The sequence below is a fragment of the Hyperolius riggenbachi genome, chromosome 3 (genome assembly GCF_040937935.1).
Source record: "Hyperolius riggenbachi isolate aHypRig1 chromosome 3, aHypRig1.pri, whole genome shotgun sequence".
Lineage (NCBI taxonomy): Eukaryota > Metazoa > Chordata > Amphibia > Anura > Hyperoliidae > Hyperolius > Hyperolius riggenbachi.
Window position 1 is genome coordinate 482,604,543 of NC_090648.1, and position 26,765 is coordinate 482,631,307.

Consider the following 26,765-nt stretch of genomic DNA (forward strand, 5'->3'; position numbering starts at 1 on the left):
AGACATATGACCATGGGAGGGATTAGACTAGGGGCGTAACAATAGACCCTGCAAGGGATGCAGCTGCAGGGGGGCCCAGAAACCACAGGGGGCCCTGTCCTGAAAGACTGAGAACTAAGGGCAAGGAGAGAAAAAACTTTCTGCTCTTTGCTCAGTTGTTCTAATGGCTACATCTGCTTAGCCACTGGTAAGGAGTCATACAAAGTTTTGCAGACAAAGATTTGTAGACAGTCCCCATTCAGTGTGCAGCAGGGTCTTCTGTACAGCCTGTTCTACCTCCAGCCTTTCTACACCTCCCCAAGTGTTGTGTCCTGTAGTAATGCTGAGAAGTCTGGGCATGGAGGGAAGGTGGGAGGGGGCCCCATTCAAAGTTTCGCAGGGGGGCCCCGTGATTTCTAGTTACGCCCCTGGATTAGACTGTGAGCCCCTCTGAGGGACAGTTATGTGACAAGATAATATACTCTGTACAGCGGTGTGGAAGATGTCAGTGCTATATAAATACTAAATTATAACAATGTAGCATTTTTTGTGTGATTTTATAGTGATTGCATATCAATGTTAAAGAATCACAAAACGCGGTTGCTACAAAATAGCTTTCCTGTGCAGTGAAAAATCACAGGAAAATGGCTTTACAAAATTTTGCTAACATTTTGAGATTACCAGTGTGAATAATTGCTGCGCAGCTGCAGCAAGCATGCTTAAAGTGAACCCTACGTGAGAGGGATATGGAGGCTGCCATATTTATTTCCATATAAGCAATTCCAGTTGCCTGGCTGTTCTGCTGATCCTCTGCCTCTAATACTTTTAACCATAGACCCTGAACAAGCATGCAGCATATCAGGTGTTTTATTTTATCCGCATGCTTGTTTCTGGTGTGATTCAGACACCACTGCAGCAAAATAGATCAGCAGGGCTGCCAGGCAACTAGTATTGTTTAAAGAGAAACCGTGACCAAGAATTGAACTTCATTTCAATCAGTAGCTGATACCCCCTTTTACATGAGAAATCTATTCCTTTTCACAAACAGACCATCAGGGGGCGCTGTATGGCTGATATGGTGGTGAAACCCCTCCCACAGGAAGCTCTGAGGACCATGGTCCTGGCAGTTTCCTGTCTGTGAACCTTGTTGCATTGTGGGAAATAGCTGTTTTCAACTGCCAAAACAGCAAGCAGCAGCTACATCACCTGCCAGCACTAAAAATTTCATCATGTGATAAATGTCATAATGTAAATCAGGGATTTAAAAGATTTTACAGTGGGCAAACACTGACTAAATCATTTATACATAATTATTGTAAAAATGAAGCACTTTTTTATTACATTATTTTCACTGGAGTTCATCTTTAAGGAGGAGCTGTCATCCATACTATCTCGGGAAAAAAAACCCCACATATATAAGTAGATAAATATTTGTTATACTTACATAACATATGTATGGCACTGTCCACGTTTTGGTTTTGGTGATTTTTCTCCAGTAACAAAAAAGAGAAAATCCTTCTTAGCATTTCCCATTTTAAGTGTGGCTATTTTGAAGTCAATCCTGATGTCATTTTCTCCCTTACCCTCCTTTGTCTGATTTGCACACCCTTCACTTTAGAAAGTGCATTGTCTCAGCATGAGAAATATTGGCCAATCAGAGAGGAACAGAAGTGTGTGTGTGTGGTTGGGGGGGGGGGGGGGGGGGCAGGAGGGAAAGAGGCTTCAGCCAATCAGGCTGCATTAGTTAAGTCTGAGGGAAAGTAGAGAAGCAAAACAGGACAACCCAGCATGCCCTGCAACTTCCTTTTTTTGTACCAAATTTTGTGTGTACCAAATAACAGTCATGTAAACTGGGGAATGATCATTTATCAACAAGAAAAGTGATAGTGATTAAAGATGGCCCGAACGGTTCGCCGGCGAACGGTTCCGGCGAACTTCTGGGGTTCGCGATCGCGGAGAACAGCAAACTTTTCCGGAAGTTCGGTTCGCCCCCATAGTGTATCATGAGGGTCAACTTTGACCCTCTACATCACAGTCAGTAGGCACATTGTAGCCAATCAGGCTACACTACCTCCTGGAGCCACTCCCCCCCTTATAAAAGGCAGGCAGCGTCAGGCTTTGGACTCACTCGTGTGCCTGCATTAATTAGAGAAGGGAAAGCTTAGTTAGGCTCTTGTAGGCTTCTTAGCTTGCTCCTTGCTGATTCTTATTGCCAAAAAGCACCCCTCAACAGCTCTTTTGAGAGCTAATCTTGTTCTTGTGATCAATATTTTTTTTTTGTGTGTGTGTCCCACTGACACTTGTGTTGCATAGACAGCCTTAATGATTCCTACTGTGTGTGCCACTGCCAGGCCCAGCACATTCAGTGACTACCTGTGTGTGTGACAGGTGCACATTGTATTACCCATCACTGCATATATCTGCCTGTTGTTCACTTCAGTGCACCCACCTACCTATGTGAGCACACGCAGTGTCACTGCGCCTGTCCGGTACCTGTCTGTGTATGACAGGTGCACATTGTAATACCCATCACTGCATATACCTACTACCTGTTGGTTCACTTCAGTGCATCCACCTACCTACGTGAGCGCACGCAGTGTCACTGTGCCTGTCCGGTACCTGTGTGTGTGTGACAGGTGCACATTGTAATACCCAACACTGCATATACCTAACTGTGTTCACTTTAGTCAGTGCACCCACCTACCTACGTGAGCACACGCAGTGTCACTGTGCCTGTCTGGTACCTGTCTGTGTGTGACAGGTGCACATTGTAATACCCATCACTGCATATACCTACTACCTGTTGTTTACTTCAGTTCACCCACCTACCTACGTGAGCGCATGCAGTGTCACTGTGCCTGTCCGGTACCTGTCTGTGTGTGACAGGTGCACATTCGTAATACCAGTCATTGCATAATTGTTCACAGTACCTGTGTGACCGCACGCTGTGTAATATACCACTCCGAGCATACCTGTTAACTGCACCTGTGTGACAGCTGCACATTGTATTGTAATACCAGTCACTGCATACCTTTCACTGCATCTGTGACTGCACATTGTATTATACCTGGCAGTCAGTGCATACCTTTCACTTAAATGGATGGCAGACTTGCCCTCCATAACAGATTCTCGTTGTAGTAAAGTCGATCAGTGTCATATACAGCAAGGCCTCGAAAGTCCTCCTGTATTGTTATTTTTGGTCACTACCTCGGGACTTGCATGCCATGCCTGCTGCCTTCCTTGGATGTGTGGTGGTAGCCGTTTCTCAGGCTCCAACTCTGGACTGGAATCGAGCCCTGACTCCCCGGCCGTACGCTTTCTTTAACAATGGTAGAGAAAGAACCATCGACAGTATGAGCAGCGATGGACTACTGGGTGCGCAGGCTTGACCTGTGGCCAGAGCTGTCACAATTTGCCATCCAACTTCTGTCTTGCCCTGCCTCAAGCATCCTGTCAGAAAGGACCTTCAGCGCAGCTGGAGGCATTGTCACTGAGAAGAGAAGTCGCCTAAGTCACAAAAGTGTTCAGCACCTGACCTTTATCAAAATGAATGAGGCATGGATCTGGAGGGCTACTGCCCGCCTGAAGACTAAGTCCCCACACACAGCATCTCTGTCTGCACGCCGTGTGACTGCCTGCCCCAAGACTAAGTCCCTCCCCACACAGCACCTCTGCCCGCAGGCCGCTTGACTGCCTTCTCCGCCACCACCAACAGGGTCCAGGACTCCAGGTGGATTCCTGAATTTTTAAGGCCGCTGCTAGCAGCGGCCGCTATACTAGTTTTTCTGGTGTGTGTACAAGCCTGCCTATTTTTTCTGGCTGCACTGCAGCTGCAACAACAAAACAAAAGGCATGTACATGTGCCCATTCCCCTTCGTGATTATTACCTTGCCGCAGTGAAGGGGCTTGCGTATCACAATGAAGCGATGACCGCCGGCTATATAAATGTCTCGGGGGGGGGGGGGGGAGCACATCGAAGATAGTAAGGTCGTTGCTTCATTGTGGACAGACCAAATTTGATCAGCTGGACAGTCACTGTTCTTTCATTGAGCTACCACAGACCGGCGACCATATGGGCTTCAAAACCTCCACAGCCTGCACTCTGGCCGTGGTGTGCACCAGTCCAGCATGGCCGTTACTACACAAACAGCTGTTTGCGGTGTGTTACACACTGAGTTTGGTCTGTCAGTGTGAAGCAGTACACTAATTACACTCCCTGATTAATGTATACACATGCAAGAGGTTTTAAAGCACTTTAGGCCTGCAATTTAGCATTCAATGTGATTTCTGCCCTTAAAACGCTGCTTTGCGCCCAATCCAGATTTTTCTTTTGGCGTCTACCCCACTCCGCCATGCCCCCCTCCAGGTGTTATACCCCTTGAAACATCTTTTGCATCACTTTTGTGGCCAGCATACATGTTTCTAGTTTTCAAATTTCGCCTCCCCATTGAAGTCTATTGTGGTTTGCGAAAAGTCGCGCAAACCGAACTTTCGCGGAAAGTTTGCGAACCAAAAATCGGAGGTTCGGGCCATCTCTAATAGTGATTTTAACCTTTGGATTACCTGGTCCTTATTACTTGTTTACCAGATAAAAATAAAGAATTGATTTTTGATTTTATGCCCGACAGTTACTCTTTAAAGAGACTCCGTAACAAAAATTGCATCCTGTTTTTTATCATCCTACAAGTTCCAAAAGCTATTCTAATGTGTTCTGGCTTACTGCAGCACTTTGTACTATCACAGTCTCTGTAATAAATCAATGTATCTTTCCCCTGTCAGACTTGTCAGCCTGTGTCTGGAAGGCTGCCAAGTTCTTCAGTGTTGTGGTTCTGCTATGCACTCCCCCCTCAGGGGGGAAAGAAACACACAAATGATCTCTTGAGATTCAAAAGGAAGGCTGTATACAGCCTGCTTGTGTATGGATGTATTTTCTATGTGTGGACATGCTGTACATCAACCTACTTCCTGTTTTGGTGGCCATTTTGTTTGTTTATAAACAAACTTTTTAAAACTGTTTTTAACCACTTTTAATGCGGCGGGGAGCGGTGAAATTGTGACAGAGGGGAATAGGAGATGTCCCCTAACACACTGGTATGTTTACTTTTGTGCGATTTTAACAATACAGATTCTCTTTAAGAGGAAATAAATATGGCAGCCTCCATATCACTCTCACTTCGGGTTCACTTTAATCAAAAGATTTTTCTGTTTAAAAAGTTCAGCTCTAATTCTTATAATTTAATCAACATAATGGCCCTTAGAATTTAAAGGAATACTATCGATTCACATATTTTTTTCAATTGACACAGGAATTGTTTGGGAAGTGCTGCTAAGTACTGGTGTATACATTTTAGTAGCAACTTCTTTGTTTACTGTTAGCAAAATACATTCAAAGTTTACTGACGCCAAAACTGACGGCTGACTGAGCCATGAGGAGAGGGGAAATTCCCCTCACACTTGATCAGTTAACTCTATGTGTAGCTCTGTGTGTGACAGAGAGAGACAGGACACAGGAGCTGCAGCTGTTGGGAGCTCTGTTTCTGACTGAAGTGTCTGAAGAGAGGAGAGGAAATATAACTATTTGTCACAGCTTTTTCATATTGTTTTTGCTTTCAGAGTTTGATATGTTTGATATTTGCTTTCTGTAGTCTGATATGCAACTCTGGCTGTGCATTGAAGCAGACACCCCTTCTGCAAGTGATTTGTCCCAATATAGCCAAATCCTACCCTCAATAAATTACAGCTTTTGCCTCTGATATTTAGCATGAAAAGTAGGAAAATGTTTACACAGCTACTTAGACATTATTTGTACATTGTCATTTTAGAACACTTAGGTATTGATAGTATTCCTTTAACTTCTTTAATTTTGGTGCTTATTTTGTTTAAAATGAAACCGTAACCAAGAATTGAACTACATCCCAATCAGTAGCTTATACCCCCTTTCCCATGAGAAATCTTTTCCTTTTCACAAACGGATCATCAGGAGGCTCTGTATGGCTGATATTGTGGTGAAACCCCTCCCACAGTGATGTCAGCGCCTCACAGCACTGACGTACTGATATCACACTGTGGGAGCCTTGTTGCATTGTGGGAAATAACAGCTGTTTCCAACTGCCAAAAATGCATCATCTCCTTCCACTGACATCACTTTGATAATTGTCAAAATGTAAATTAGGGAGAGGAGAGATTTTACAATGGGCAAACACTGACTAAATCATTTATACATAATTATTGCAAAAATTAAGCACTTTTTTTATTACATTATTTTCACTGGAGTTCCTCTTTAATAATCTTGTCTTTGTGCACTTTCTAGAAGCACATGTAGTACATTTATGCAGTTCGCAGCCATCATCTTGTGGCCAGAATAAAAATAAATTGCTTCTGATGAACACGTTTGTTTTGTCTCATGGGGAAAATATGACTAAAAACAAGATCAGGCTGTTAAATGTGGTTGATGTGAAAGGCATTATTTATTTGTGCATCGCCACAGATTATGTTTGCACTATTTAAATCAATAATAATGACAGGCATGTGAAATGATTACCAGCATGAACGACTAACAACAAAAAAAGTACATTTAGCTTCGGAACTATTAAGGCATTACAATATAGAGAAGAAATGAGTATGGTTGGCACCAAATGCTAACTGGCAGTAGACACAACTAGAGATGGCTCGAACCTCTGATTTTCAGTTCGCGAACCTCGAAACCGAACCTCCGCAAAAAGTTTGGTTCGCGCGAACCGCAATAGACGTCAATGGGCATGCAAACTTTGAAAACTAGAAACATTTATGCTGGCCACAAAAGTGATGGAAAAGATGTGTCAAGACGTCTAACATCTGAGTTTTTGCATGGATGAGTGGGGTAGACACCAAAAGTCCCGGGGAAAAATCTGGATTTGACGCACAGCAGCGTTTGAAGGGCAGAAATCACATTGCATGCTACATTGCAGGCCTAAAGTGCTTTAAAACATCTTTCATGTGTATACATCAATCAGGTAGTGTAATTAGTGTACTGCTTCACACTGACAGACCAAACTCAGTGTGTAACGCACCGCAAACAGCTGTTTGTGTAGTGACGGCCGTGCTGGACTGGTGCGCACCATGGCGAGAGTACAGGTGATGGTGGCTTACCAGCCCATATGGTCGCCGAGCTAAGGCAGCTCAATGACAGAACAGTGACTGTCCAGCTGATCAAATTTGGTCTGTCCACAATAAAGCAACGACCTTATTATCGTGGGTGTGCCCCCCCCCCCGAGACACTTATATAGCTGGCAGTCATTGCTTCATTGTGATACGCAAGCCCCTTCACCGCGGCAAGGTAACGATCACGAAGGGGAATTGACACATGTACATGCCTTTTGATCTGTTGTTGCAGCTGTAGTGCAGCCAGAAAAATTAGGCAGGCATGTACACGCACCAGAAAATTTTTTATAGCGGCCGCTGCTAGCAGCGGCCTTAAAAATTTAGGAATCCGTCTGGAGTCCTGGACCCTGTTGGTGGTGGCGGAGAAGGCAGTCAAGCGGCCTGTAGGCAGAGATGCTGTATGGGGACTTAGTCTTGGGGCAGGCAGTCACACGGCGTGCAGGCAGAGATGCTGTGTGTGGGGACTGACTTAGTCTTCGGGCAGGCCTGACCATGCTTTGCAGACCACATGGTCAGATGGACCCTTGACCCACACGCTGTGTGCCAGAGATGACACCACTTGCCTTTCAACATCATGGTACAGTTTGGGTATCACCTTTTTTGAGAAATAATTGCGGCCTGGTATCTTCCACTGCGGTGTGTGTATTTGCTTTTGTGTGCTGCTTTTCCTCAGGTGGTCATCCCATTGCAGTTTGTGCTTTGTCATCATGTGCCTTCGTAAGGTAGTTGTCCCTACGCGGGTCTTGGCCTTTCCACGGCTTAATTTTTGGTGGCAGAGAGTGTGACGCCTTCGATATGACATATCGAATGCGTCATGGAGTTACGAACGCCAGTTTCTTCGCAAACCAACCAAACTGACATTTGTTGGTTTAAAATCCCCTTTTTTTTCTCTTACTCTCTGACTGCTAACAAACCCTGGCTCTTTGGTAGCTTCTAATTACAGCTCTTCTCACCTCGGTGTTAAAGCGGTTCCCACCAGCCTCCCTGGAAAGGTTATAACTCATCCATCAGAGATTAGATGGACAGAAGCTAATAAACCGCCCCTTCCCCCAGACTGGTAGGAACCGATCACAGCAGGGGGTTCTCTCAGGATTACCTCAGCTGAAGGATCAAAGAGAATCCATCTCCCAGCTGACCTTTCTGTGATCTCACAAATATGAAATCCGTCTTTTGTCATAAAGATGACTTTCCAAATAGGCAACGGCCTTTAGAACCCGCTTATTATGAAATTCAGAACCAACCACACAATTGGATGTTTCCGAATTACAGGTAAGCCCTGCCAAAGCAGAGATATGCATTTTGGGGTCACCGTTCACTCTAAACCCCCCAAGTTTGATATCATTGTTATCGTTAAATTCTGATCGACTTGAAAATTTTATTAGATTTAACATAACCTGTATGGTTTGAAGATTAGCACACATATCATGCCATATTTTAGTGTTCATGCGAGGGGCGGGTAGATCTCCTGTTCCAAAGAGGTGTGTGATCCACGCCCCCTAACCCCTCCTTGCTGGAGTGGGGGATATAACCAGAAAGAGCCCAGAAATCTCTGGGTCCTTTACCCTTTAATCTGACGCCGAGTAACATCCTGGCAACCCGCAAGGACATGGGCCAAAACCTCCATCTTGGAACTATTTCTAACAAAGGCCTGTTGGCCGCATGGCAACCGCCATTTTGGACTTTCGCCAAAGACTTGATATTTCTTCCACCCAGCATGGGTATTTGTAAAAATACACCCCAAAACACATTATACTACTTTTCCTGAGTACGGTGATACCACATGTGTGACACTTTTTTGCAGCCTAGGTGCGCTAAGGGGCCCAAAGTCCTATGAGTACTTTTAGGATTTTACAGGTCATTTTGAGGCATTTGCTTTCCAGACTACTCCTCACGGTTTAGGGCCCCTAAAATGCTAGGGCAGTTTAGGAACCCCACAAGTGACCCCATTTTAGAAAGACAACACCCCAAGGTATTCTGTTAGGAGTATGGTGAGTTCATAGAAGATTTTATTTTTTTGTCATAAGTTAGCGGAAATTGTTTTTTGTTTTTTTTTACAAAGTGTCATTTTCCACTAACTTGTGACAACAAATAAAATCTTCCATGAACTCATCATACACCTAACGGAATACCTTGGGGTGTCTGCTTTCTAAAATGGGGTCACTGTAATGGATTGCGGAGACACCGCCGCGCGGCCGGCGGTTTCCGCACAGCAGCGTGCGTCTGGTGTTTCTGAGCCTAGTAGTGCACACAGATGGAGAGCTACGCGCGGGCGCTAGGAGGCAGGACCTTTATGCCAATAGGAGAGGGATCAGCTGATCAGGACGATCAGCTGATCCCAGCGTAGTAGGTGATTGGCTAAGTGGGGCTGGGCGGTGCTGAGGAGCGCTGCTCTATATATACGTCTTGCCTGTCAGTTGCTGGTTGTCTGCCGTTGCGAATACTTACGTGTGAGCACTCAGACCAGTCAGATCCCACAGTGTGTTAGAACCAGGAGGACCTGGGAATTCACACTTAGCCAGAATACGTTTGTGTTATATGTTAGATCAGTTCCAGGGTGTTGAGACCACGGACCTCACACCCAAGCTTAGGGAAACTGTGTCATTACCGTGTTATACTTTAGACCAGTCCTAGGGTGTTGAGACCACGGACCTCACACCCGAGCTTAGGGATACTGTGTCATTGCTGTGTTATACTTTAGACCAGTCCCGGGGTGTTGTGACCAAGGACCTCACACCCAAGCTTAGAGACTCTGTGTCATTACTGTGTTACTCTAGACTAGTTCCCGGGTGTCGAGATCAAGGAGCTCACACCCCAGTCTAGGACTCTGTTATATTTATATGTTATGACTATTTGCTCTGTTGACCTTTCTCTCGCTTTCTGATTCAGTACCTCTGCATATCTGTCTACCTGTTGCCAGACCCTGCCTGTACCGGTTACCGAATCAGTCTTCTGTCTCTGTACCTCATCTGCTCGTGTGTTGCCGACCTGGCCTGCCAGAATATCCTAGCTGTCACTCTCCCTGAGTGCTCAGCCTATCAGTATTAGCAGTGAAACCATTCCATCAGGTGTCAGCTGCAACCGGGACTCCCGCTCCTCAGAGAGTCCGGCCTGTTAGCAGCCAGTGGTCTCTCCCTCTGGCTGCAGTACAGTTCACCATCTAATACTGTTATCCCTGGTTACCAGGTCCTCACTATCAAGAGATAGTTTCTGCACTGCCCGGGGTCACCTGCCCCTCAGGTGGCTCTTGGCCGAGTCTCTTATATCTCCCGCTCCTCGGGAGATAGCCTACAGTTCATCCAATACATTTACTCATTAGGTGTCCAGAGGTTAGTCATACTTGTATTATTGGTGATTCTGCAGATCATCCATAATCGACTATACATCTGTATTGTTGATGATTCTGCAGATCATCAACAATCAGATTCTCTCTGTGTGCTGACACCGATCATTACAGTCACACAATTAAATGATCTATATCTTGTTTCTTTTCCGCCACCAATTAATCCTTCTTTGGGTGGTACGTATTTCTAATAATTCTTTTATGCTAAATGCATTTTAATAATAATAATAAAAATAGAAAAAAACATTATTTCTCAGTTATTGGCTATTATAGTTTTAAAATAAAATGTGTTATTGTGGATAAAACCCACACATTTTACAGGGAGTGCAGAATTATTAGGCAAGTTGTATTTTTGAAGAATAATTTTATTATTGAACAACCATGTTCTCAATGAACCCAAAAAACTCATTAATATCAAAGCTGAATATTTTTGAAAGTAGTTTTTAGTTTGTTTTTAGTTTTAGCTATTTTAGGGGGATATCTGTGTGTGCAGGTGACTATTACTGTGCATAATTATTAGGCAACTTAACAAAAAAACAAATATATACCCATTTCAATTATTTATTTTTACCAGTTAAACCAATATAACATCTCAACATTCACAAATATACATTTCTGACATTCAAAAACAAAACAAAAACAAATCAGTGACCAATATAGCCACCTTTCTTTGCAAGGACACTCAAAAGCCTGCCATCCATGGATTCTGTCAGTGTTTTGATCTGTTCACCATCAACATTGCGTGCAGCAGCAACCACAGCCTCCCAGACACTGTTCAGAGAGGTGTACTGTTTTCCCTCCTTGTAAATCTCACATTTTATGATGGACGACAGGTTCTCAATGGGGTTCAGATCAGGTGAACAAGGAGGCCATGTCATTAGTTTTTCTTCTTTTATACCCTTTCTTGCCAGCCACGCTGTGGAGGACTGGGAGTTGAGCTTGACTCCATCCTCAACCCGAAAAGGCCCCACAAGCTAATCTTTAATGATACCAGCCCAAACCAGTACTCCACCTCCACCTTGCTGGCGTCTGAGTCAGACTGGAGCTCTCTGCCCTTTACCAATCCATCCATCTGGCCCATCAAGACTCACTCTCATTTCATCAGTCCATAAAACCTTAGAAAAATCAGTCTTGAGATATTTTTTGGCCCAGTCTTGACGTTTCAGCTTGTGTGTCTTGTTCAGTGGTGGTCGTCTTTCAGCCTTTCTTACCTCGGCCATGTCTCTGAGTATTGCACACCTTGTGCTTTTGGGCACTCCAGTGATGTTGCAGCTCTGAAAACTAGCCAAACTGGTGGCAAGTGGCATCTTGGCAGCTGCACGCTTGACTTTTCTCAGTTCATGGGCAGTTATTTTGCGCCTTCATTTTTCCACACGCTTCTTGCGACCCTGTTGACTATTTTGAATGAAACGCTTGATTGTTCGATGATCACGCTTCAGAAGCTTTGCAATTTTAAGAGTGCTGCATCCCTCTGCAGGATATCTCACTAATTTTGACTTTTCTGAGCCTGTCAAGTCCTTCTTTTGACCCATTCTGCCAGAGGAAAGGAAGTTGCCTAATAATTATGCACACCTGATATAGGGTGTTGATGTCATTAGACCACACCCCTTCTCATTACAGAGATGCACATCACCTAATATGCTTAATAGGTAGTAGGCTTTCGAGCCTATACAGCTTGGAGTAAGACAACATGCATAAAGAGGATGATGTGGTCAAAATACTCATTTACCTAATAATTCTGCACTCCCTGTATTTGTCCATTTGTTACGCTTATTACAAGGTTTAAAATTTGTCCCTAGTACAATGTATGGCGACAGTATTTTTGGGGGAAATAAAGGTGTATTTTTTTACGTTTTTGCATCACTTAATTACAAGCCCATACTTGCAAAAATATCAGTAATATAACCTCGTGAGTCATGACATAGATATTTAAAAAGTTAAGCCCCTACGGTAACTATGCATCTTTTTTAAATGCCCCCCCAAAAAACCTCCCTCCTTCCTTTGTTAACTATGGGAGCATAGGTAAGGGGTTAATTTTAATAAGGGATTTATGTTTTTTAAATTGAATAAATGTGTTAGGGTGTAATTTACTGTTTGGCCACTGGATGCCTCCCCCCCCCCCCCATTTATTCCTCCTGTGTAAACTGTGTACACAGAGGAAGTAGTGTGTATGTGTTACTTTCACTTTTGACAATGACCACCGGTATCTCATTGATGCCAGTGATCGTGCACAGGAGTGCATGCGGGACTGCACGGGAGCAGCGATCGTAGCAAGATACGTATATCTACGCCCCTGGAGCTAAGATGAAGTCTCCAGGGGCGTAGATATACTGTCTTAAAACCATTAAGTGGTTAAAGCTAGAGGCATAATTACAATTCATGGGGCTCCCCAGGGGAACGTTGACGGGGCCCCCCAAATGTTCACACCCCTTCCCTCGCCTTCCCTTGGTGTCCTTTATGGCCTTGGGTCCCATCATGATCTTCACACCCAAACAAGTGTAGCCACAAAAACACCTGATCTGAAGTACAGTCCCCTGTATCGGAAGAAGGAAAGGTTAGTTTGCCCCCCCCCCCCACACACACACACACACAAACACAGCTCTGGGCCCTCCTGCAATCACAGGAACTACTTGGCTCCAGTTACGCCCCTAATTAAAGCCACAAAGTATAATCTTGATTTTCCTACCTCCATAATTCAACTCGGTTAACACAGTATAAAAACATTTTCTTTGGCTGCTATGGCTTTAGGTAAATAAAACAATAGGCACATCAACCATACAAAGCCCATAACTGCTAATCCAATCACACCGCAAGGTACCATTCACCCTTTACAATACAGAAGACGTAAAAAGAAGTCTAGCAAAGACCTCCCTGTGTTTAATCGCAGTCGTGCCTGTCAGCACCGTCAGGATTTTCGAGATACCGGTGTTACAACAACAATGCTGGGATTCTGACTGTGTCTCTGATATACAGACAGAAGAAAATGTGCTTTGTGTGGATTTGCTTTATTTTCTAGCCTTGTTGTTTAATTTGGCACTTTGCAGTAGAAGACAACCGAGCATGATTTCTGTAACCTTTCTGTAGATTAAGCTGATGAGAGACCGTTTTTTGTTAGATGTTGCATTTGGCAGCAGCTCAATAATAGTCCTCTGGTCAATTGTTCTAATGCAGCCCTTCCAGTGTGTTTTTTTCTTCCTAGGCAGGTGATGTAATCCTTTTTAGCCCTTTCCTCCTCCCCCTTTCTCCCCCTCCCCATTAGGTATTTCATCTTGCTGCTTTCATCCAATCAATAGGAGCTTTTCCTTGGGGAACTGCTAGGAGCAGCTAGCTTAGAAACAGATAGTGGCAGACAGGCACTTGGGCAGTTTCATTGATGTTATGAACAAAAAAAAAACAAAAAGAGTATTTGACTAGCTCTCTGCTCATTTTTGTTCTCGTCTATAAGATGATCTAGACTGTTTATTTTATGTTATGTTTTGTTTTTTTTAAATTGCTTTTGCACATTTGTTTCCTTCTGTTCATTTTCCTTGCAGCCTAGTTAACCATCCACACCCTAAGAAGACAAAAAAATGCAGTTGCAGACGCCACTTTACGCCGCCGGACAAAAAGCCTGCGTGGGATTTGCGTCCGACGATGCGATATTGGCATCCTTCGGAAACATGTCTTGAAGATTTCCTGGCATCAAGAATGCAAATCGTGGATGGAGAACTGGATTACATGTCAAGCATTTGTACTCCTCGCAGCTGGATTGGGATCTGACCATGTGAAGTAACTGAGGAACCTTTTTTCGGAGAAGCTGGTGGAATTAGACACTGATACTGTGAATTGGGTCTCTTGTCGCGTTACGATACCTTCTCCTTTCTCGCAGTATGTCTAGCATATCCAAAGGAAACTACTGCAGCAGTATTAAACACACTCTGCTGGTTGTGCTGGTGTGATTTAACGAAGAAGAAGTGTTGCCTATCGGTTACACACCTGGGATTAGTTGTGGAAATATAGCCAACCCTTTTTGTCAAACAGGAGTACCTTGTATTCGCTCTTTCTAAGAAATGGCATTCCTTCTGAGGTGTTACGCCAACTGTCTCCAGCCATGGGTATCAAAAGTAAGAAATCATTGATTCAATCGTTTATGATCTGTGGTGGTTCTAGAATTAACAAATTTACTGTCTGACTTATAAGTAGGTAAAGGTGCCAATACACTATGCAATTTTGCTGTATAATCGACTAATCGATTAGATTTTATTGGGTGGGGGTAGAATTGATTATGTCCCATTATGCTTGATCGATGGAAACTGGACGATAACTGGTCGAATAGACCACTTTACTTGATCTAGCAGGATTGAAAATATAAGTTGGTCGTAAAGGAATCGGCTACTGTTCTCACCAATTCGATCGACACATATTCAGTTTGTGGATCCAGAGCATGGAAGCACAACATTGTTCAGATCGATTAGTGAAGTAGAATCGCATAGGATCTTGCTTGTAGTGTGTGGGCCACTAGTCAATCGACTGTCGATCAACCACACTGTTGATGACTGCATAATAAAATCGTTCACTTACTCACTCTGTGGAAAATTGAGTAATGTATGGCTACCTTAAGGACGTGTGCACATACAATTTTGATTGGCCAATGTTACCACTTCCATGTAGTATGGGAGCTTGCCTACACAGTCCGTTCATAGTTTTCAGAATCTGTTGGCCTTCACAATATATGGAGGTGGTAAAATTTGACAATCAAAATTGGATGTGTGTAGGCACCCTTAAGGTGCCCACTAATGATACAATCTTGATTGTACAATCTTACCACTTGTGTAATATGAGGGACTACCTAAAATATCCATTTAAATTATATTTGGTCAGTTTACCATACTACATAAATTTAGTAAGATTGTACAATCATGATTGCATCTTTAGTGGACACGTTTTATAGTTGTGCAGATTCATCCATTTTATCTGACCGATTGCTGGTAGATTTTTTGAGCCGTTTAAATATACCTGGGGTCGTTTATACATACCTCGGGCTTCCTCCAGCCCCCTCCGGCGGAATCAATCCCACGCCGCCATCCTCAGCTTTCTGCATCTTCGATATCGGGTCTGGTCATTTCGGCCACTCGGCGCATGCGCAGTGCGCTCCTCCATCTTGCTCCCGTGGCTGGGAGCGTTCTGTGCCTGCGACCCTTTTACACTTGCATTGCAAGTGTGCGTTGCGCTACCCTGCTTTACCACAAGGTAACGTAACGGCAATGCAAGTATATGGGGCCTAGCAACCTTACCGTGTCGTGTTACGCCGGAAGCTTCCGAATTGCCGCCAAGCCTACGTAAAGTCTGCAATGTGATACCGTAAGACTTCAGCGGCAAATTGCGCGCGCAAAAGTCCGCGATCGCGCGAATCGTGGTACTTTGCACGCGCAAAAGTCCGCGAACGGCACGTCACGTGCTAACTGTTTAGCACACACGTGCTAAACAGTTAGCACGGCTTTGTGAATCAAGCCCACTGGGTGTTGCAGGAATTTCATAGACGGGAGCACGGTGAGTTGCGGCACACATGCACGGACCAACGGGAACCCCAGTGATGTACTTCCTGCCCAGCAGAGAGTACGTCACTGAGCGGGGGGCGGCGCTATACATATGACCCTGTTGCCGCACTCTGTTGCAGGGTCATACAGGTGTTTGTAATTTTTTGCGTTGCAGTGGGATGCGGCAGAAGCATCGCATCCCCACCGCAACCCAAAAAATAAGTGTAAAACTGGCCTAAAGAATATGAACCCCAAAAGCACATTAACCACTTAAGTCCTCGGTCGTTTTCACTTTATGCATCCGAGCAATGTTCACCTCCCATTCATTCGCCTATAACTTTATCACTACTTATCACAATGAACTGATCTATATCTTGTTTTATCCACCACTAATTAGGCTTTCTTTGGGTGGTACATTTTGCTAAGAGCTACCTTACTGTAAATGCATTTTAACAGTAAGAATAAGAAAAAAACTGAAAAAATTCATTATTTCTAAGTTTTCGGCCATTATAGTTTTAAAATAATACATGCCTCCATAATTAAAACCCACGTATTGTATTTGCCCATTTGTCCCGGTTATTTCACCGTTTAAATTATGTCCCTATCACAATGTATGGCGACAATATTTTATTTGGAAAAAAAAGTGCATTTTTTCCATTTTGCATCCACCACTATTTACAAGCTTATAAAAGAAAAAAAAATAGAAATATTTCATCTTTACATAGATATTTAAAAAGTTTAGACCCTTAGGTAAATATTTGTGTTTTTTGTTTTTTTTTATTGTAATGTTTTTTTTATTTTTTATTATTAAACATTTTATGTGGGTATTTTTGGGAGGGTGGGATGTAAATAGTATTTAATTTGGGTAAATATATGTGTATTTTATTTTTTTTCTACATTTAGATGTAGTTTTACTACAAGATGGCAACCTTGAGTTTGTTTACATGACATCACTCCAAGCGTAACATGTACGCTTAGAGGGACATAGGAGTCAGAAAAAGCGACGCTTCCGAGAGAAGCTGTCACTTTTTCTGCGGGGGAGAGGAATCAGTGATCGGACACCATGGCCTGATTCATTGATTCCTGGGCTAACGTTCCGCGGCTGGAAGCTTGCGTTCACGCGCGCGATCGGTCGCGGGAGCGCACATGTCCTCCTTGACGTAGAACTACGTCAAGTAAGACAAAGTGGTTAAGGCCTTGTTCACATTGCGTTCCGTTTGCGTGTCCATCCGCTTTGGGCTGTTCTTGAGGCGTCTTTTTTTTCCGATTCCCGGCACTTGGATGGGCGATTCGTTTGTGCTTATCGGTTTTCTAAGCGTTTTTTCCGAGTGGTTTTGTAATTCACTCCCTGACACAAGTCAGGAAGTGAACTCTTTGACCCGGAAAAGAATAAATACAATGTATTTATTCTTAAAAGCGCAAATGCAATCGCTACACAAAGTGATTTTGTGAGCGTTTTGCGTTTCTCCTATACTTTCCATTGAGGCAGAATCGCTTCAAAAATGGTGCAAGCACCGCTTTATTGAACGGACAGCACACGACCCGCGCTGATATGAACCTTCTCATAGACATTCTTTGCACAAACGTTTGGTAGGCGATTTTAAAAATCACCCCTGTGTAAAAAAAACCGAAAACGCCTGCAGTGTGAACATGCCCTTATAGAGAAACGCTGTATTGTGTTATAGAGAAACCTGTTAATGTATTTTAGGTTGGTGGAAACACATTGGGCTGCTTGATCTTATAAAGTGTTGTAAGTAGACATGGTCAATGAGATGTCAATTTGCATGATGCTTGGAAATGGGTCAATCAGAGGCGCTACATGAGCATGGCAGGCCCCCTCCCTGCAAAAATCTGCCAGCCAGGGCCCCCCTTACATTCCACCCCCCAAAGATTGCAGTGTGTGTTTGTTGGGGGGGGGGGGGGCTAAGGGCCTGTGCACATTGCAAATCCCAGCAGCATCATACATTACCTTGTTCCCATGGAGCAACATGTTCTAACTCTTCACTCTATCTCCTTGCAGCTCTTGATGCATGTCACATGACATGTCACATGACAGGAGCTGCAAGGATAGGCTGCACAGCTGCTACAGTGAAGCGGAATAAGGACATGTTGCTCCCCTGGAAAAAAGTGATGTATGAACACTGCTGCTGCTCTTCAACTTGCACAAGACCAAGCCCCCGGGCCCCCCTGCAATGGCAGGGGTCGCAGGGACTATTGTTACGCCCTGGGGCTAATCAAATGCACTAGCTGCTAAAGTTGATTGTTCCACCTCCAAGATGGATACAGTCTACATCGAATTTTCATGCCAACCAGAAATGTTAGCATCTCACTGACCATCTCTAGTTGAACGAGGTACTCGAAGTTAGAGCTCAAAGCTGAAACTATCCTACTCCACCTACCCAACCTTGATTCTTCTTCAATGCTAATTTGGTGGAAGTGACCCACCGGGAAACCTCGTAGGGAGCTTCAGTTAACGTGATTGGTTGCTGTTTCAACAGTCCTCAAATGACGGCACCCTCTAGAAATTTTAGGTTTTAAATAGGTTTTAGTAATGACTACGCCCACATTATTTGGCCAATCAGAATGCTTCAAGTTGTAGAGGGTGCTGTGATTGGAGAACTGTTCCCTATGAGGTTTCCAGGAGTATGTCCTCAACCACTCTAGCTCCTTCTCGTCTACTTTTTTTAAAAGTAAATGACAACTTGTAAAAGTTTTTTGTTTATTTATTATAAATAGTATACATGGTCTGCCTCACATAACATACTTATGTATGTAATGGTGAAATGTAAATCTCTGGGTGTCCAGTTTAGGGGACCCAGTAGAAAATCTCATAAAGAAATTCCACTGACGTGATTGGGTAGACAGCACCCTATCAAACTCTTATTTCAGATAGGTTGTAGTAAAGAATGCTTAGACTATTCGGTCAATTAAAACGCTTTGTCCTGTAGAGGGTGCTGTGATTGGAGAACTGCTCCCTCTGAGGTTTCCTGCTGGGTCACTGTGAGAAAACGCGGAAAAGCCGCCGCGTGTGCTGACAGCAAGGCGGCTAATTCCGCGTCCAGCGCGGCGGTTTGCACACAGAGGCATGCGTCTGGTACTGGGAGTGAACGCGGAAAAGCCGCCGCAGGTACTGATAGCGGGGCGGCTGGTTCCGCGTCCAGTGCGGCGGTTTGCACGCAGCAGCATGCGGCTGGTGTGGCTGGGTCTGTTAGTTCACACAGATTCAGGAATACGCGCCCACGCGCTGAGAGGCAGAACTTTTATGACGGCCAAGGGGGGATCAGCTGACCAGGCTGGTCAGCTGACCTCAGAACTAGTGTCTATTGGTCTATCACTTAAGGGTGGCGCCAGAGAGCGCTACTCTATATATAGTTACGGCTGGACAGTCACAAGTTGTCTGCCGTTGCGAACACTACGTGGAAGCACTCAGACCTTAGTCAGATCCTACAGTGTGTTTGAACCAGGAGGACCTGGGAATTCACACTGAGCCAGATTACTACTGTATATTATTGTGTTATACTTCAGACTAGTTCCAGGGTGTAGAGACCACGGACCTCACACCCAAGACTAGGGAACTTGTGTTATCATTCTGTTCTACTTCAGACTAGTTCCAGGTTGTTGAGACCACGGACCTCACACCCAAGACAGTACTGAGGCGCTATTCCTGTCACTACAGATCTCCTGTTAACCCCTTGTTTGCCTGATGAAGCAGGCTTGACCTGCGAAACGCGTTGCATTTCCTTTTGGGGTATCGTATAATAAATGTGTTTACTTACATAAAAACAGGACGTCTTGTTTGCTTTTAGGAGGCAAGCCCACCACTTCTTCCAAGCAATTTTTAAAAGTTTTATGAATTTTTATCCTGCTGGCGCCTCTGTACAACATACAAATACATTGCGTCCACTCCTGGTGGATGGGAGTGCTATCTCCTTTTTCTCAATTCTACAGAGAGCGACTTCTTAGCCCTGAGTGAGGACAGGCTTTATCTCCTCACCTGCCTTTATAGTGGTTACCTGGACGGTAACCCATGTTTGTGAGTATAATCATTCTCACCTTATCATTTTATCAATCATTCCTGACATACTACACTATATTGGGCTCTCGGTTTTCCGTTTTAGGTATATATCTGTATTCTTGGTGATACTGCAGATCACCAATAATCAGATTCTCTCTGTGTGCTGACACCGATCCTTACAGTCACCTAAACTAGACTAGCGCCAATCCCTGCGTCCTTAAGATGTCATACTAGAAACAGGAAAAAGATGACCTATTGGTTACCCGAGGCGACATGTAACATGATGCATAGAGAAGAAGGTGTAGGCAGCGCATCCAAATACAGAAGGCTGCACCTGAATTGATTTAGCTGCGAAGAAGTGCAGAGCTCCAATGGACCATATTACACAACATGCATTCAAACAGGTACAGCAATGGAGGGCGTTAGCTTCAGCAAATAATGTGTGCACAAATCATTCCTACTAGACTTCCCCCCGGCGTTGACGTGCCCCCTCGGGGAAGACATACCACTAACCTAACATTAAAAGCATAACTTACCTGGTGCGACTTATCATACAATGGTATACACATCTCTTCAAGACAGACAAACAAAAATGACAGCGCTCACAGGCTGCAACTGGCTTATAAACCATCAAGGGGCGTGTACAGACCCCCAGGGGCTAAATACACGCCTTGAATCCAAATCAGATGCAAAATTATGCAAATTAAGTGCAAATTTGCTGATTTGGATTCAAGGCGTGTATTTAGCCCCTGGGGGTCTGTACATGCCCCTTGATGGTTTATAAGCCAGTTGCAGCCTGTGAGCGCTGTCATTTTTATGTGACATGATGAGATAAACATGTGCATGTACAGTGCAAAACATATTAATAACAAGGCTTTTTATCTTTTTTTTTTTTTTCCTGCCTAAAAGAGTTATTTTATGCAAGTGACAGCTTCTTTCTTGTCGGTACCTTGTCAGGAATATAGTAAACCTCACTAATAAGCAAATTACTGCCATAAAAGTTTTACTGGCAGATTACAACCTCTGAGGGTAGGGAAGAGATAGAAAAAAGGTGAATAGTTCAGGCATATTAACTTTGGAACACTTAATAGGCTGCCCTTTAGCAGAGATCTTAAAACATTCAATCTACTTTGTAAATGTTTAAATATAAAATAAAACTATAAGATATCTAAAAAAAAGTCATTTTTAGGAGAAGGAGAATAAATACAATTCTTAATCTCATCAGTTTTTTTTCACCTCGGTTTTCACTTTCATCTTTTACCAAACTATTTAGAGGTGTGCAAGTGTTCCAGAACAATTTATTTTAGCAGATTTTGTATTTCTTCTTTGTTACATTTCCCTGCTTCTACTTAGTACTGTTGTAATGTGTATTTGTGGCCACTTGTCACTAGGTGGCAGTGTGAGACAGTAACAGAGGACTTCTGTTTTCAGTTTCTATACCCTTTGCTAGCAGAGAGACATCAAAGCATTCCAAGAATTTACATCACAACAAGTTCTGCCAACTGACATCAAAAGCAGTACAATTATCTCAAATGAAAGGGCACTATTGAAGCTGCCAATGGGTTCATGTAAAATCAAAGAAAGCAGCCTAATAGCTCTGTTTAGAGGAGTACTGTAACCCCTTTAAAAAACTTGAACTTACATGGGGCTTCTACCGGCCTTCCACAGACGTCCTGTGCCTGCGCCACTACAAAAACAATACTCCGGTCCCCCGCTGTGTCTTACTTCCAGTATTTGTGACTTTAATGCTGCAATCCACTACGCCTGCGCAGCCCTGGCCATGTGCATCCTTGCTACCGCTGACGTTACCGCAGCGTCAGCGCTGCGCAGGAAACTCCTGGGGACGTCAGCGGGAGCAAGGATGTGTAGGGCCCGGGACACGCTGGTGCAGTGGCTTGCAGCATTAAAGGGGAAATACCGGAAGTGAGTTGATATCACCAGGAGCTTCCTGCACAGGCGCACTACACGGACTGCACCTGCGCAGGAAGCTCCCGATGACGACAGCGGGAGTAAGGACACGCACGGCCAGGGCCACGCAGGAGTAGTGGCTTACAATATTAAAGTCGCAAATACAGGAAGTGAGCCACGGTGGGGGACTGAAGCATCGTTTTGTACCGGCGCAGGCGGAAGCCCCAGGTAAGTTCAGATCTTTAGATTTTTTGAAGGGGTTACAATACTCCTTTAAAGTCGTTTCTGTGATGATTAGAGCGGAAGTACAGACAAGCAGAGATCCCCTTTAGGAAGACGCACACAACATGGGGACAGAGTTTTTTCTTTAACTTGCTCCAATTCTGCCAGAATTTCCAGAGACCAGACCTCTCCAGGCAATTACTTTTGAAGCTCCCTAACAAGAAACCACAAACAACAAAGATTGACAACCCTGTCCAAGCTTCAAAGAGGTGGATGATCAGTTCAGTGACACGTGTTGTGAGAACGTGCCCACCATACAGACTGCAGGGCTCTGGCCTGATCATAAACAGAGGTCCGCCGGAGGCGAGTTTAGAAATGACCTCCAGCTGACCTGGCAAGCATTTAGCAGGGCAGACTTTCTTGCACATTTCCATATGTTGCAGTTGTGAAGTCCACATAGCTCAGTGAGGTGTGACCAGAGAAGGATTAAAGTGGTATGCAACTCAGCATTTCCTCTATGCTCTAAATGATTGATTACAGCATAGAATCTACTACCATGTAAAAATGTAGCAGAACAGCATTCAAACAGTTAAACACAGCATTTTGTTTTTCAGTGGAAAGCTCCTTGCTTTCTGGCAGCATCCCAAGAGGTGATAACATTATCTTTCATGGGCGCCGCTACACTGGGGCACTGCCCCCCTCCCAGGAATCACCGTGCCCCCCCCCCCCCCACTGAGTGCCCCCTTGCTCAGTAACATACAGTTAACCGTTTCCCAGCTCCAGCTGCGTACAGTGAAGAGGATAGTCTGTTACAAAAACTTTCCATGTCAGCCTGAGTCTATGTAAGCAAACCAAATGGTCTTATCGATTTGCCATGAATACCTTACAATGCCTGCAAGATCCCTTGTAATTCATGTTTCTGAATCATACTTATATTTGCAAAATAAATCTCTCTTACCTCCTTCTGACTGTATATTCTAACTTTGTTAGTCAACAGGAATACAGTCTATAGAAGGCTTACAAGCTGAAAGCTGACTGATTTTCTTTTAAATTAGCCAATAAACTAGAGCTTAGTCTCCAGCAATGCTTAGCTACTAAGGAATTACGCTCACAGTGTTTCTTTACCTCCTGCCTCCTCCCTCTCCCCTTGCTTGCAGAGTCACGAGACACAGGCTGGGGGCTGGAATGATTTGTCTGTGATCTGTCCACACAGGAGCAGCTTGCTAGCAAGTAAATATTAAAGCATGCCAGCAAACTAGCCAAGTAGCCCATTTTATCACCCGAGTTATCTAAAATCTAAAGTTTGCCATACATTTTGATCAGACAAATGTGCCCCACCACCAGTCAGCCACCGTGCCCCCTTTGTGCACCCCCCCCCCCCCCCCCCCGAAAAAATAAATAAATTTGAAGCTGGAGCCGCCACTGTTATCTTTTGTTTACGTTCCTTTGTTAGATACATTTGGCATACAGCCAGCAGCATGCTGAAACTGAACTGCACTGAGCTGAGAAGCAGAGAGAGGAGATAAGTGATCACTAGACAGGTATTAATATATAAATACAACAGCTATGTGATAAAATGCAATGGCAGCTTTCAGAGCAGATAAACTGTACTTTGGGAACTTGTAATTTGTAAACAGACAATATCACTTGTGCACAAAAGCAAATATGGTAAGTGACTGGGTAGTAAAAAGCCAGATAACATTTTTTTTGTTTTTTATGGTAAAAGTATATTGAAAACAGTCAGTAATACAAATAAACAGGAAACATCCAGAAAACACACATTTTTATTGAATGTTATCTCAGAGTTTTATCCCACTTTAAGATAAAATGGGGCCCTAGGTAGGGCTGCCCTTATGATCCTTTTAAAGCGGAATGAAACCCAGCATTTCTTCTTTGCTCTAACAAATTATTTACAGCATATTATATACTACCACCATTTTGGTTTACTAGAACAGCATTCAAAGGGTTAAACACAGGACTTAGAAGCTCCCTGCCAGCAAAGCTGGATGCATCCAAACTGGAGATAATGTTATCTTGTATTTGCTTAATTGTATCAAGTGAGGAATGTAAACACTTGTCTGACACTGCAGACTCTCCTGAACACAGTTAGACAATCAGAAAGCATTTCTGCTTACATTAGAAGATGAATAAAGCAGTTATGAATAAAATGCAAAGTCAGTTATCAGAGCATAAAAAGTGTACTTTGGAAACTTGTAATTTCTAATTGAATAATACTTATGCACAAAAGCAAATATGATAACCGTATAGCATATAAAAAGTAGGAAACATGTTTTCATTGAATATTATATCAGGGTTTTATACCGCTTTAATAAGCTGAGGTGGGAGATAGGCCTGGCAAGCTGGAATTCATTCCTCTTCACACCCACTAGGCCCCAGGTACTTGCCTAGGTCGCCTTGTGGATGATACTGCTCTAGGTGTGATGTTTGACTGGCAAGGCCATCTCTAAGGTCTGAGACCAAGCAGCACCAGTATACTTCTTCAGAAAGTCCAGACATTTATATTGGGCCATACTCTGGTTCAATAAGACACAGCATGGCTGATTTTAGGCTCATTGGGAGAGATCAAATTACACTTGTGATTACTTGAAGATGAGGGGGAATTAGACAGGCTTTTCTCTCTAAAAACGCACATGGTGCATTTCTGTTTTCCCTGTCTCCTGTGCAAGAGTGCATTCACACGATGCGCGTGGTGCTTTGCCATAATACCAAAAGTGTACTTGTCACCCTTACAATCGTATGGGCATGTTCACAGCTGCGCTTTGTAATGGATTGCATTAACCGAACTCGCTATATGTAGTGTGTTTCTGGATAACCTGTGAATACATGCACACTAAATACTAGTGTGTGTGTGTGTGTGTGTGTGTGTGTGTGTGTCTATGTGTGTGTGTGTCTATGTGTGTGTGTGTGTCTATGTGTGTGTGTGTGTGTGTGTGTGTGTGTGTGTGTGTCTATGTGTGTGTGTGTCTGTGTGTGTGTGTGTGTGTGTGTGTGTGTGTGTGTGTGTGTGTGTGTGTGTGTGTGTTGGGGTTCTTTCTAATTTCACACTGTTATTCCCCACAATGCAACAAGGATAAAGGGGAAAGAGGCACCCAGAGAAGATAAAATGCGTTAGAAACAAATAAAATTAAAAAATAGTGAGGCGGCTTACCTTAATGAAGACAAATTCACGTATTAATAGAATTCTATTGTGCTGGCAACGCATTTCGTGGGTGCATACCCACTTCCTCAGGCCAAATAGCAGTGCCTAATAGTGCTTGTAGCCACAAATAATGCGCCTCTGATACATAAGTCATGTATGAGAAGTTTTGTGAATCGAGCCCATTATGTTCACAGTAAATCTGTTGGCCCTCGTGTCTTGTGGAGCTGGTAAAATTGGCCAGTCATTAGCCAATCAAAATTGGATGTGTGTACCAGGCTTTAAGCCTCGTACACCATTTCAATTATGATTGGTCAATCACTAACTAATTTTACCACCTCCTTGTAGTACACTGATAGATTTACAGCAGATAGATTTCTGTCAGATGCCTGTCAAGTCTAATCTGACAGGAATCTATCTGATGTGTGCCACACACTAGGAACAGATTTCCAATAGATTTCAGAATGAAATCTATTCGAAATCTACTGAAAATCGATCTAAATGCATAATGGGACCATTAGATCCAATGCAACTGTATGGGCCATCGATCTGCCTGCAACAGATCGACCTAGATCTTCCATCCTGTCAGATAGATCAAATCGATCGTAATCAGCTGCATATCGATCGATCACCCAATCGATTGGCAATAGATTTCCGATCGATTTGATTGAATCGATCGATCGAAGGCTGAAACCGACCAGTGTATGGGCCCCTTTTACCATGGAAGTGGAAAGATTGGTCAGTGATTGGCCAATCACAATTAAAAGTGTGTGCCAGGTTTTAGCCTTGTGTGCAGAGGCGGGACAAGGTCCTCCAGCACCCAAGGCTGAGACACCAAAGTGCGCCCCTCCATCCCTCCCACCCCAGCTGTCACACACTGATTGCTATTAGACTAAGAGGTGCCACAGGGCCCACAACCTCCCTAACACCTTAATATCTAGTTATCTGGCTTGCAGTCACTGCCACGTATCCCCTTTTATTATTTATTTCTGCTTCACACACAATTAGGAATGACAGCTGGATTAATTGTGCGCCCCCTCCTACACTGCGCCCTGAGGCTGGAGCCTCTCCAGCCTATGCCTCGGCCCGGCCCTGCTTGTGTGTATCTCGTGCTTCTATGTCAAAGGACGTGGTGGCAGATACCCATGTGGAGCAACAGGTTTTGTTAACATTTCTACATTGTGACCCCCTTTAAACTGGCTGGCACTGTGTTTACTGTCCGGAACACTAAAAGAACACTTATGCAGGGAAAGGCTGAGAAGACTGTCATCTCACTACCATTTATAATGATATTAGTATAAGGAGATTACACTTAAAATATAACTCTGCATTCCTTAAAGAAGAAAAAAATCTATGCTATCAAATAAACTTTATACACCAATCAACCAAAAAATTTACACCACCTGCCTATGGCTGTTTAGGTTCCCGTTCTGCTGCCAAAACAGCTCTGACTTGTCGAGGCAAAGACACCACAAGTCCTCCGATGGT

General features: G+C 43.8%; 1 protein-coding gene across 2 annotated transcripts in view; it reads left to right on the forward strand.

Annotated features, from left to right (window-relative positions):
• Positions 1 to 13,775: 13,775 nt before the first annotated feature.
• Positions 13,776 to 26,765, forward strand: part of LOC137564345 (rap guanine nucleotide exchange factor 6-like) — a 134,391-nt gene continuing 121,401 nt past the window's right edge. For both annotated transcript variants that reach the window (XM_068278114.1, XM_068278116.1), the window contains exon 1: positions 13,776 to 14,562. In XM_068278114.1, coding sequence (XP_068134215.1) covers positions 14,509 to 14,562 — 54 coding nt within the window. In that variant the 5' untranslated portion in view covers positions 13,776 to 14,508. The remainder of the gene's footprint in view (positions 14,563 to 26,765) is intronic.